Below are 13,977 nucleotides of genomic sequence, written 5' to 3' on the forward strand. Positions count from 1 at the left end.
AATAATCCCTTAATGCAATGAAGAAACCAGTAAGGTAGTAGTCATAGATCTGGTACAGTAATAGCTAAGCTATCATGTATGCTGGAGAAGGACCCCCACCTCATGCCTGACACTGAACTGCTTCACCCCAAGTACGTGAGGGAGAGAGTTCCTGCAGATCCTTCCTCCCTGCTGCTGTGAGCCTGTACAGCCAGCACTGCTCCCAGTAAACCCTACCCCTAACCGGACCATAAATCTTTGGGACTCCCCTATCCCGTACGGGAATAATGCAATAATGTCTGGACGCATGAAATCCTGTATGTATTATATGATTAGATTTTTATATATCTATATCTGCTATCTCCGTGCTGCTGGAACAATGCAGATTTGGCCAGTGTGGCATAAATAAAGGATTACCTTATCTTATAAAGACAGCTATCTTCCTGTTTCTTTAGCAAAAGCTTATATGTAGTACCGAAAAAGGTTTAGTTTCAGGATCTGGTGTAACACACGTCAGTGCTATAATTCTAGTTCATTCTTCTAAACCCTGAGGTCTGTTGCACTGAACACATCAGCCGTGGTGTAATCTGACTGACAGTAGAAGGGTTTTAGTACACGGATTAAGATCAATTAGCATGAACAAGTCCCATCTTTTCAGAATCAGGACCATGCAGGCATGTGAGGAAAAAAGAACGGCCATGATAAAACCATCATTTAACTCGCTTACTAGCACAACATGCTGTCATCTTAGACTTACACAAACGGTGAGAATATAAAGATGATGGCCAGAAGTGAATCTTTTACATTATGTACAAACATTATGTGCTGAATTAAAATTAAAGAATGATTAAAAATCTAAGCATATGTCTACCTGCAGAACCGAATATGTACAGCAGGTTACCGAAAAGCCACTTTATCAAAGAAACCCTTCAAGTGTCTATTGTTTGTCTTCTTTCTTTTTACTAAGACTTTTTGTGTGAGTCTTTCCAGACCTCATATTTTAGACCTCATGCTTAGCTTCAGTCTTCCATCACTGGGAATTTGGTCCTACTGTTTAGTGCTCCCTCTCTCTCTGTCATGCTTGATGGTGTATGATGACAAACGTGAGAGAGAGGAATGAGGTCAGCGGAGAGGAGCGAGGCACCAGCAGGTATAAATTTTGCCTCAGCCTCGTTTTGTAGCGCTGGACATTAGCGTTTCAGTGCTTGGCCATGGTACAGTACATTAGGTTGATGAGTTATGGGAGAGACGACCGTTCTAGTGCTCTCAGTGCTTTGCCAGCTCTTGTGCTCCCTCCAACCACCAGGGGGCTGAACTGAAGGTCATTTAACAAACATGTGGTTTTTAGAGAGAGAGCGGGAGAGAGAGAGAGATAGAGAGAGAGCTCTAGTGTCATTGACAGTCTAGTCATTTCTGTTGACTTTTGTCGCTTATTTTAAAGATGTGGTATAAATAAAAAATATAGAAATTTACTAAAGTGCACATTATTGAAGTTCATGACATCATATTTTTTTAAATGATTATCAGTATCATCAGTACATCAGTACTGTTTGCTGCTTTGTCATTTACATGCTATATTTTCTTGAATCTGTCCATCTTATTCAACCTTGTATGTTAGCAGCTATCTATTTTATTAACTGACCTGTTCAGTTTAATTGTGCTGAAAGGAATGAACTCGGGCCGAGTCACCCTGCAACGGTCCACGTCCCCTTAAGGATAGAAACGTCTCTTCATAGGATAAAGGGGATCAGTGCGAGGTTCTGCAGTATTGATTTGCCGTGCCGCTTCATGCTGACTAGCGCTAATTGCTAAGTGAAGATGTTTAGTTTACAGTGCAAGCTCTCTGCAGGGACATGCGTGTCAGGATGGGAATCAATGTAATCAAATTAGCCGACATTTCTGAAATCAGTTAAAGTTACATTACCGGGTTATAGTATCGGTTATGTAATTGTCATCAGTCCCGGATTGCGTTTGTAATCTTTCCAGCGCTGCAGACAGAATCCCGTTACACCGACTCCTTCATCCCTTCTTGAGTTTATGCAGCTTGTCAGGACTCGGTGCTGTGTGTTTGTAATAGCGAAGCAAGCTGAGAGCCAGAGTTCCACTGTGTGGCCCTCGGAGAGAGTCGATGAAACTCTATCTGGCTTCTAGTGAGACGACGCCGCCGCAAGAGGAGAGAAGAAGATCTAGAAAGATCTTAGGGGACAAATTGACGGTGTTTCTGTAACTTCATTAATCAGGAGTGAGCAGGCAGAAAGGTTAAATTCAGGTAAATAAAAATGAAAGCCGAGCGGTTGTTCCGTCTAATCTCAAGTCAGAAAGTATCAGAGTCAGAACCGCAACCGCTGAGGAGTCTACGGGAACCGTTCCGAGCCAACACGCTAAACCTCTCCTTAGATGAATACATAAACCCGCCATTGGCTGTGTGATTTATTCTTCTCATTCACTCGCGGTGCGGAAAGGAGCAGATCGCGAACGAAAACCATCGTGTAAGCGAGCCGGGGATCACCCACCTTTACGAATACATAACAGAGCAAAACTACTGAAGGCTCCAATAAATCGCAAACCTCAGTGCTGAGTCATGAACGTTTAATTCAGCTTCGAAACCTCAGCCTCATTTTCACCACCGAAACCTTTATAGCAACTTTTTTTCACGACCCAGGAAGTTTGGAGCCACATTTCCATTTTCAGTACTTGAGCCATTGGTTCCCGCATAAAATGATGGACTTTCCTGTGGACCAAGAATCTGGTTCGGGTGGACCTCAACGTTAACATCGCATTAATGCAGTAAAGATGGTGCTGTGTATGCTGAAATATTAGATCTGTAGTACAGTTTGTGATTTTATTATTGTACATGATTGTCTGCAGAAGAGTGAAAACACAGGAGCTCGTGCGGCACCCGAGGAGGTCCCACTTTGAACAGCTCCTCAGAAGGGTTTCGAACTTCACTTCTGCAAAGTCACTGAGACGATCAGAAAATAAATCACAAGAAATTCCAGCTCATCCAAGTCGAACCTGTTTTTTTTTGTTGTTTTTTTTTTCTGGCACGTTATTACATTTTAGTCATGACCAAATGTCCCCACAGTGATAGGAATACATGATGTTTCTGACCTTATGAGGACATACGGCTGCAGCTTTTATTTAAAACAAACACTTTTGGTTGCTGATATTGAGATGAGGGTCAGATTTAGTTTATTAGTAATAATAGTTTAGTGTTTTTAGTAGTTTGGTAATGGAAGGTCCTTACAAAAGTGTGTTATGATGAACGTAAATGTGTGTGCATTGTGTTCCTGTCATTGTGTGTGCAATGTCGCTCTGTTTAATCATTCCCTATTGTATCACACACACACACACACACACACACGATCTTTGATTTATTTTGTCCCTTTTGTATTTATATCCGCGTCTATGATCGACTGTGTATCCGCTCAATCTTGTCCGTCGCTTTACAATTCCGTGTGTGTAACTCCTCTCTGCAGATGGAGGAGCTGCTCGGAGCGATGGAGAAGGTAAAGCAGGAGCTGGAGTCCATGAAGGCCAAGCTTTCGTCTACGCAACAGTCCCTGGCGGAGAAGGAGGCCCACCTGACCACACTGAGAGCCGAGCGCAGGAAGCACCTGGAGGAGGTTCTGGAGATGAAGTAAGAGTCTGTTCTCTCACAACATTTATTTTCAGACCTCATGCGGCTTTGGGTTTTTTTAAGCCCGAACCTGTCATGGCAGAAGTTACTATTTAAACTCCCTGCTGGAAAAATGTTTAAAGGTTTTGATGGGAAGTTGTAAAGCTTTGCGTCGGATTAATCTCCAGATGATTATAATCTGGTCGGGTCCGGCGTCTTTTGTCTTATCGTCCAGAACGCAGCGAAGTTACAAGACGCACATGTTTCCTCCACGGCGTTCAGTGTTTAGTTTTTAAGGATAGTGGTCTGGAGAGGCTATAAGCTCTACAGGAGTGCCACTTTAAACGCTTAAAGCGGGCTTTTTCCTCCCACACTCACATGAAGTGCAATCCAAACATATCTCCCACCCTCACTGTCTGTTTTCCCAGACTCCTTTTTCACTCTTTCACACACACACACACACACACACACTCATCTGTCTCTGTCTCTCAGCTCTAATCATGCATTAGTCTTATTTATGACAGTGCTCTAGTGTGCCACTTGGCTTATCTATGGAAAGGAAGAAACTCCTTGACTACGACAGCCATTAGAAGGTGACTGTGACTCTCTGGGCATGATTAAAGCAGGTCCATGTGACATGTTGTGAGCTCTCGTTCATTTGTAAAGCACAGAGACGTACGTTGACGTCCATGAGCTGGCAGTATCGTCGTCGTCGTAATGTTAACGGTACAACACACGCCGGCTGGTGTACACAGAGAATATAAAACAAGTGTAGAAATGTTCATAGGGAAAAGTGAGTCAGATCTGGCATTTCCCAGCAATTTCCAAAGGTCTGCAGTTTCCTTGGGGATGGCTTCTATGTATACGTAGCGTTCCTGGTTGTTGTTGGTTTTTTTATTTCGAGACGTGGCCGAAACCAAGACCCCTGCTTCTTAATCTGAAAGAAGAAAAATAGAAGCAGGCTTTAGAAGCGATGTCCAAACATGGCTGTCAGAAAGCTCGGCGTTCTTCAGGCTTCGGTCAGACAGGGAGCGCTGTGTATCTACTCCACCCTCACGCTTAACCACATGCTTCCAAAGAATCTTTGCCCAGAGAAAATACAGCCATGAATGCTGGTCTGATGCATCCTGCATCAGCAGGAGGAAGGGGGTCGTGGGTGGGGTTTGGGGTTTTGGTAATGAGAGAAGAGCGATCAAGTCCAATGATGAATCTCTGTTGTCTGGCATGAGGCTATCGACCAGAGGAATCATCAAAAACCAACATGTACTGACCAAAATGTATAGCAGATAATGTAGAAGGTTTGGTCAGTAATTAAGAGAAGCAGTAAAAAGATGAGAACTTCAACACATTATGTTTCCTCTCCATTTCACAGTCTCTCTGTCACCCTCTCTCTCTCTCTCTCTCTCTCTCTCTCTCTCTGTTCCCTCTCTCTCTCTCTGTTCCCTGTTCTCCAGATGCGATGCGGTCAGATCCTGTTGTATTCCGAGCTCGTCTGATGTGGCTAGGTTTTCTCACTCTGTCTGTTTTTTCTTTTTTTCCTTTCTTGCATTCTTCAATTCTTTTGTTCTCTCTCTTTCTCAGATCACGGCTCAAAGTCTTAGCTCAGTGTTAGCGGAGATCAGTCGTCTCCTCTCGAACAAATGTTTAACTCTCATCCCACATTTGTTTGTGAGCAGGGAACATGTCCGAGGGCCCGATGGGAGACGGCTGTTGACAGGGGAATAAGTCTTAATGAAGAATTCCTCAGATGGTCTAAAGGAAGCATTTGGCTTGTGGTGTGTCGGGACTCTTGTCTCCGGGATTGTATCAGGAAAGCAAGAAACCGAGGCGGTACTTGTAAAATGCCAAGCCTGTATAGAGTCTGTCTTTAGATAAACACTCGAGCTTAAAAAAAAACCCTGCATGCCTGTAAGATAAAATAAATCACGCAGAGAAATGTAATTTATTCTGACCAGACTTTTAGTTTGTTAGGTGTTATGGATGTATTTTCATTCACACAAGTCACAAAATAGCTAACGTTATTTGTTATTGATTAACAATATTAATAATAGAAAAAAGAATGAAAAACATTTCTGGGAAAAGTGAAGCTGGGGAAGAAATAATAGAAAACACGATGGGCTGATATGATCCAACATCGAGCTGAGTTACTGTTAGGGGTGGGTGATGTGACAAAACATATCATGTTTCTCCTAGGCATTTCCAGAACACAGATTATTATAAATATATATATATATATATATATATATATATATATATATAATATATATATTGGGATGCCTGCCTTTACATGCACATGAATGTAATATGGAGTTGTCCCGTCCTTTGCAGCTATAACAGCTTCAACTCTTCTGGGAAGGCTTTCCACAAGGTTTAGGAGTGTGTTTATGGGAATTTTTGACCGTTCCTCTAGAAGCACATTTGTGAGGTCAGGCACTCGCATGTTGGATGAGATGCTCTGGCTCACAGTCTCCGCTCTAATTCATCCCAAAGGTGTTCAATGGGGTTGAGGTCAGGACTCTGTGCAGGTCAGTCAAGTTCCTCCACACCAGACTCACTCAGCCATGTCTTTATGGACCTTGCTTTGTGCACTGGTGTGCAGTCATGTTGGAACAGGAAGGGGTCATCCCCAAAGCATGAAATTGTCCAAAATATCTTGGTATACTGAAGAATTAAGAGTTCCTTTCACTGGAACTAAGGGGCCGAGCCCAACCCCTGAAAAACAACGACTGAAAACCTTTTTTGTGTTCAAAAATGTATTTAGCATTTTTAGATTGAGAAGGAGTAGAATATGTCGTCTAAAAACTGTATAATCTTGAGTACAAAGTGGACTTCCATCTGTCATTTTGTCAGTAAATCATTGCACATTGTATAAAAAACATAAGATACTGATATTATAATAGTCATATCATCCAGCCCTGGTTACTGTTACCTCAACAGAATAAACATTCACCCCTATGGTGGGTTGAAAAGAGGATTTAGGCGGCTGAGCCGAGGGCTTGGGAAGTAACTCGGTACAGAGGAGCAGAGCTAATTACGTGCTGTTTAAAGTCTAATCGTGCTCGAGTCTTTCACACAGTTATAGCCTCATTGACTTTATGCTTAATCCTCAGAGCTCACATGCTCCTATGATCTCCAGGCCAGGACTTCATGGCCTCTGACTGTTCAGGGCTTCTCAGAGGCATCATGTCAGCTTCTTGCCGCCTCACCACCCAGGCAGTGCACGTTAATCCGCCACAGCTCCTTAAACCGGCCATATCAGGTCTGAGAGCGCACCCTGGGAGAGCTAAGCCCACTGCGTTAATTAGCCGTTTCACAAAGCCAGGAGGATGGTTGGCATGCGGGAGAAAAGGAAAAAAACATGCCAAGAATGTAACAGTGGGGAAAAAACCTACAGAGCTCCTATACATGGTTATATACATGGAGGAGATGGTCATTCTTCAGCAGCGTCCTGATACTGCTGTCCAAATTAATGTGAACGTCCTTCTTGGTGGTGTTTGGGTGTGTTTATTAAAAACCACTCAGATTTCTAACAGCTTTTGATGAAGTTCTTGTAACCATAGTAACACAAAGGGGGCAATTAGTTGCCTCACCTGTCCCTCCGAACAAACACTTTGTGCCCGAGTGTTAAAACTTTTATCCCAGCGTGGAAACTCCCTCACTCTGAACATAAGTATGTGCTAAAAGGAAAGTGCTTGCTACAAAAAAAATAAAAATTCCAAGAAGTTAGAAATTAAATGAGAATGTATCTGGCAACAAGACAACAATCTAAACATAAGGAAAAATTAAAGTCAAAAGTTTTGCCATGAACCTCTCAGTCCTCCTGACTGGATTTGAAAAAGGAAGTGGACAACATCTGGCAGATTTGCAACAGATATGTCAAGAGGAAAAGACAAAGATTGGCCAAGCAATCCCATTTCAACCTTGTTATTATTACAACTAAGAGGATCCAAAAGCTGCCCAGAGGATAGGAAAGAGTTGGACGCAGTTGTAAAGGCGAAGGGTGCGCATACAAGTTACTATAAAATATTTATTCCACATCGCTGTGGAAAGGTTTCCATTAATTCTCTACAACAGCAGCTTTGACTGAAATGCTGGCTGGGATTCAAGTTCATATTAATACACTACTTCTAACATGCTGCTGTTTCTATATAAACAGCTTACACTTTGGTCAATAGTAAACGGACTTAAAGTGTACGTCATCTTTAACGAGCAAAGTCTAATCAATACTATGACGTTTTCTGTAAGGAGGCGTTTGTAACATTTTTGGAAGAAGTCATCAATGACCGATCTTTTGTAACAATCAGTAACACTTTCTAGTTTCTCAGTAACGTGATGTTTGGGTTTTTTAGGCTGTATTCGATAAAAAATAAGAGATGTGTTAGCGACGGGATGTTTATGCTTTTGATTTGTTGAATTGTGAACGTCCCACGTCATTAAACATGTGTGACTTTCTTTTCTCTTTCTCTTCTTCTCCTTCTTTGGGTTTTTCCCTTCAGGGGTCTCCACAGCGAATCATCTCTCTCCACCGATCCCTATCTTCTGCACCCTCAACACTTGCACCCACTAGCTTCATATCCTCATTTATTCCATCCATATACTTCCTCTTTGTCCTTCCTCTTTTCCTCCTGCCTGGCAGCTCCATGTCCAACATTCTCCTACTAATATACTCACTCTCCCTCCTCTGAACATGTCCAAACCATATTAATCTGACCTCTCCCTAACTTTGTCCCCCAAACGTCCACCATGATGTACTCGTTATGTGTGACTTTCTTTTAATAAATAAAAATAGTAGTTATAGACGGATATCTGTGGTTTAACAGGAATACAACACTTCCGGACGCTTTGTGTCAGGCTTTATGTATCCTTATAGGACAATTTTATTAGCAGCTTCACCTTCCTTCTGACTTTACCCTGTTTTGGGGCTAATATGCCTTTCATAAAAATGCTATCTAAGATTAAGCTAGTTTTACTAGCGAATAGAGAGAATGGAGAAAAAGCCACTCCACTCTCTCTTGGTGTCAGATGTCCCCTTAGGTCACTGACTGGAAAGTGTGGTTTTTAATACAGCATTGCTATAGTCGCTCGGGTATGAATCATGTCTAGAGCAAAACTGACTGCAGGCTGAATTTCAGGCTACCCACCAAACCCCACGTCTATACGATGCAGCTTATATCTCTGCCGTTGTCCAGCTTAATCACGCTAACCGCTATACCGGTATAATACTTCTAGACATCTTAATCATCTCCCTCTTTCCGTCACTTAAACGTCTCTTATATTCTCAATGTTGGATCAGATCTCAGCCACACAGCTGCTCAAGGCATTTTGGGTCGAAGCCTCGCTCGCCGTGGCAGCCCGGTCGAACAGCTGTCCATGCCGAGGCTCGTCTGTCAAGTCAGTGACCTCTCTGAAGTTTATTTCCTCTCTTGGTTTTCGGAATTACTTGCAGGCTAATTTTGTGTATACACATTTTTTTGGACGCTAGTTTTTCAGGATTAGCTGGAGTTTATATGCGCTCATACAGATGGTGCAAAGATGAACAAAAGAACTTTTTCTTTTTTATTTTAATGGGAAACTTGGATACAGGTTGTTGATTTGTTTTCAGCGTCGTGGCAATGTTTACAGCGAACATTTTAATCATTTTAACCTGATGGTGGATCAGTGCATGATTAGGTAACCATTAAAAAATTAATATAAAGAGCAAACTGTCCTGCTTTCATGTCTTCGGAAAAAGAGCTAATCCTAGCCAGCATCAGCTTACTAACGATCCTAGCTTGCTTTCCAGATTAGATTTATTATTATCAGTAATGTAGATGACACACAGATTGGAGTAACTCTGGTGATAAGGATGGTGTTTACCTTCATTGTGTCTTTAAAAGCCTGACTTGATTGAATACAGCCTTACAAGTGGTTTAGTTGAATTGCGATGCTGGAAAATCGACAGTGAAATCAGTCCGATTCAAGGCATCATGAAACGACTTCTATTCGCTCAACAGCACTCGTTTGTAATCTGTTTGTGTTTTTCTCACTTACTCCTCCACTTGCAACCTGATCGATCAGGAGACTCATTTCTGAAGAGGTTTGATGCTCTTTTTTTGTGTGGACTGAAGAAACTTGCACTCAAAAGCAGTCACTTTCCACCACTATCCATTTCTCTTACATAAAAAAACATGTGCTGGCAGTTCAGAGAAGAGGCAAGTGTCAAATCGTGTTTAGTTTCTTGCGCATTACGTCAAATGTCACAACGAGGAAAGGATATTGCGATGTTGGCACGCTGCGGGATGGAAGGTCGTGCATCATTGTTGGTAGCACTGGCACAACACCAGTCCAGATGCAGCTTGTCTCATCAGATGATTCTCCTACTCCTCTTCCTCTTGCCCGACCTTTAAACTCCTAGTGCACCTGTGAGATGATGTGGACCATAACATAAGCCAGTTTTCATGAACCTCTGCCCACCAATGGCACCAACTTCATCAGTAATGGGAGAACAATCCCACATTCATAGACACGTTGGCTCTATAAGGCGGAGAGGGCAGACAACTTGAAGTGGAAAGAGTGATTATACAGCCAACCTTTATGTATGAAATAGAACAGGAGGGAAGGCAAGGAAATGAGAAATGGATTTCTCAAATAGAAATCCCAAATGCTCCTGTTCTTCTTCTCTTCTGTGTGTGTGCATGCAAGCTCCTTGGGAATGGTGAAGGTCAGAATGTCAGGATGTGGATCCATATGTCTTATCAATGCTGGAGTGAGAGCTAGGGAATTCTGGCCTGCAGTGGAAAAGAATGTCCTGCCGACGGCTCCTGTTCACCGATAAATCATCACCACTCACTTCAGTCTCTCACACTCAACATCCTGGCACCGAGCCAATCCTACACTTACGTACCGTTCTTCCATCACACTATCATCTCGAGACTTGTGCCATACCCAGGGCTGGAGTCGAAGGAACAAACCCACCAAATACAACCTCAACCCAGCCTCCATTATCCACCATTATACGCTCCATTATGCACCCACAACCATTAAATTCGGACAAAAATCTGTTTTGTCTGTTGTTAAATAGCTGTTATTTTGAAAAATGGTCTTAAGATGAACTTGATTTGAGAATCATCTTTACCATGCAGCTCGTTTTCTTGCGTTTTCAGCACATTTCGATTAAGAGCACATATGCTTGGCTGTGCGGTTAAAAGTTTCACTGGATGGCGGGGTCATTGGGTGGATTTTTGCTGCATGTTGTAAGTGCAGACGAAAACTTTATTATAAGTGGCGTGTAATCAAGGCGAGCTCTGCTCATGTCCAAGAATTCATTTGGGTTCTTATTTATGCATGACCAGCATGCACTCATACACCTTTATCTGGCCCATATATCCCCGCCCGCTGCTCTTTAAGCAGTTTGCCTTGGCTCAGGGGCTTGCACGGGGGAGCTCGAAGTGACAAGGACTCAGACGTTGGAGCGGGAAGAGGTGGAGAAAAGTGAGGGAATGGGAAGGGAGGGGGTAATAAAGCTTCATGCTGAAGGCAGGTGGCTGATAAGGTGAAAGAAATGGAAATGCAGAGAGTAGCCAGGCTTCTGGGCAAACACAGAGCGAGCTAGTCCTGCCTTCTCAAGCCAAACACAACAGACGAGTGGAGACGGTTCAAAAAGATTTCTGCTCACACCCTGTGAATCCCTCTCACTGTCCCAGTTTTTCTTCAAACCCATTTAAATTTTTGCGGTCAGAGCCACTTCACTACATTAACGTACAAGTCGTCGAAGCTACGGCTTTATCCGCTGTATCGTACTCGCATGTTTAAATTACAGAGCAGAAGGATGAGTCGAGGAAAGAAAGCTGTCGTCGGCACTCGTTGCGTACATTTTCTCTTTGTTTTCGTTAAGAAGACAATTCACAAGGAGTCATGAGAGATTGTTTGTTTTCATGTGTCATCGGAGTGGAAAGTTTGTTTTTGGTTACGTTTCTCATGTTCATTTTCTCAAGATTTTTTATAGACGTTATCAAACGTATTAACTCGCATATATAATGATTTTGACAGGGTCTCTGGCTCGGCTTCAATAAGAAAACATTTGGGATTTATTTCATGTTGCTCTATAAAAAGGTTGTGATGTTTCTTTAAAGATTTTCAGGCCCGAGAGCTTTAAAGGCTACTAATTGCAAAGGGGTTAAATCTGAGCACATAAACAGATCTTATCTCCACGCCGGGTGTCTCTTCCTTACATATACGGGAACTTCTTAATAAGAAATGATTCTGTAACATTCTCTGTAACATAGTGACACTTTCCACATAAGTGTCCAACCCTTAACCCTCCATTTTGTCAGTGCTGTCCTGTCACTGTTTTCTTTTCTTCACATTATTCTGTACTATGTTGTCTGTTAACCTAAAAATTGACCTCCATGGTTGAAACCCCAGGAAGATCTGGACCAGTTTTGGTAGAATTTGTAATAAATTATCGAGTGAACAGAATCCAGTCCAGATGCACTGACACCTTTTGAGGCTGCTGACTCAAAACATCGACGCTGTGTAGTGTTAAAAGAAAGTAAGGTTTAAAGCATGGAGACTAAACATGTTCATCGGCTGAGATGCATAATTTATAAGATAGTCACCAGGAGACTCCCAGAGCATGGTGTAAGTGGAGACATAAAAGGCTGCTGATAAAAACAGACCCGTGTGTAAAGTCACATCACATGTACAGGGAGTTTCATGGCAAACGTGAAGTCATAGATCATGGGGAGAGTATGTGAAAGGCTGCAAGCTTGAATGGCCTGAAGACTGAACGTTACCAGTAAACATATACTATAGGGATGAAACAAATAGGACCACATTATTCAGGATGAAGAAATAAAGACGTGAATAGAAGCACAGTATTGCTTGGTTGAGACCAGAGATGTGCATCTGATTTGGATCCCAGGTTTTTAACTTGCATACGGGTGAGCAAACAGATATAAAGCTCTCAGGACAAAAGAGAGCACATTCACTGACATGAACGTGAGTCGCTGTGCAAAGCATTTACAGAATTCATTCATTCATCTTTAGTAACTGCATGGTCAGGGGTCTGGTCTGTGTGGTTTAATTTAGGGTATGGGTTTGGAAATAAGAAAATATTCCAGGCTGGTACAAACAAAAGTTAGAACTGAAGGCAATCCCACATGCATCTCAAGTTGAGATCATAGTTAATAACGATTGTTAATACCAGAATGCTGACATTTCTATCTCTTTAAGTGGTAAGATTAACCAAAGAAAGTGTTCTGGTTTAGACCACACCCACTTCACATCTTAATTCAGATAGCATTGCGTAACACTTCTATTATTGTGATAATGGTGTGGGTTTTCAGTATGAAAGCAGTATATGAAGCTCGGTAAAATAATGAAGGATTAGTAATAGATTAGTGTTTGCCCAGAGAGGTAATGGAATATACTGCATATGGAGATTAGCTGTTTTACTGTATAGTGTGAGAAGAGCGGGTGCTGAACTTCTCAGTAATATCTGATCTCAAGACAGGAAAATAGATTCCATTCCTTTGTTTACTCTTCCCTTGTTTTTCCAATTGCCTTCGATCTTTTTCTCTCTCGCTGTCTCCCATCCAAGCAGGCTCACTCTGTCTCTGGCCGTTTCTGCTTTATATATCGTGTGTGTGTGTGTGTGTATATATATATATATATATATATATATATATATATGGCTCTTTTTTTATATTAATATTATTCTTGATTTAAATACAGCTAAATAAATCTCTCAGCACGATCGTGTTAACAAGCCCTGGAGGTGGCTTTTATAAGTTTCCTCTGATTTGTAACTCGAGTATCATTTTCCCTCTCTCCGTCGCCATGTCAACATGATACCGCAGTCCTCTGGAAAAGCGGGAGCCTGCCGTGACCTCACATTAATCAGGTCTCGGTACCAGACAACTGCACTGACAGATTCCGAGCCCCAATCGAGAGGGAAATGTATCAAAAATGGAAAATGAATTTATCTACTCTCAGGTGTTTCACGTCTCACCGGGGCCCCTTCGCTTTTCCTGTCTGAAGACGGAGACAGATGTTGCCCAGCTGAAAGAGGTCTGTTGTATCGGAGTAAGAGGATAGCCGCCCAGTGAGAACCCCTGTAGTTTCACTGTTCTGTATTGACATTAATACTGTTGTTGTTTTGACAGTAATGACTCAAATGTTAGTGCAACTCTGCGACATGCAATGCACCGAGCAGAGCAGGCACCAGGCAAATGGCTAGCTTATGTTTCCTGACTCTCCCTCACTCTCTCTCTCTCTCTCTCTCTCTTTTTTATTGTGCTTTCTCTTTCTATCCTTAGACATTTGCCAGTGGAGCCTGGTTGTGTCAGTTCAAAGACTTTAGTGTACATGTGTGCTAGGTTATAAAAGGGACATTTGGT

At 42.2% G+C, this 13,977-nt stretch overlaps 1 protein-coding gene across 9 annotated transcripts in view; it reads left to right on the forward strand.

The window, feature by feature from the left end:
- The window catches only part of erc1b (ELKS/RAB6-interacting/CAST family member 1b), a 199,263-nt gene that overhangs the window by 102,960 nt on the left and 82,326 nt on the right, over positions 1-13,977 (forward strand). For all 9 annotated transcript variants that reach the window (XM_058416753.1, XM_058416745.1, XM_058416746.1 and 6 more), the window contains one exon: positions 3,459-3,619. In XM_058416753.1, the coding sequence (XP_058272736.1) occupies positions 3,459-3,619 (161 nt within the window). The remainder of the gene's footprint in view (positions 1-3,458; positions 3,620-13,977) is intronic.

The sequence above is a fragment of the Hemibagrus wyckioides genome, linkage group LG19, assembly GCF_019097595.1.
Source record: "Hemibagrus wyckioides isolate EC202008001 linkage group LG19, SWU_Hwy_1.0, whole genome shotgun sequence".
NCBI classification, from domain to species: Eukaryota; Metazoa; Chordata; class Actinopteri; order Siluriformes; family Bagridae; genus Hemibagrus; species Hemibagrus wyckioides.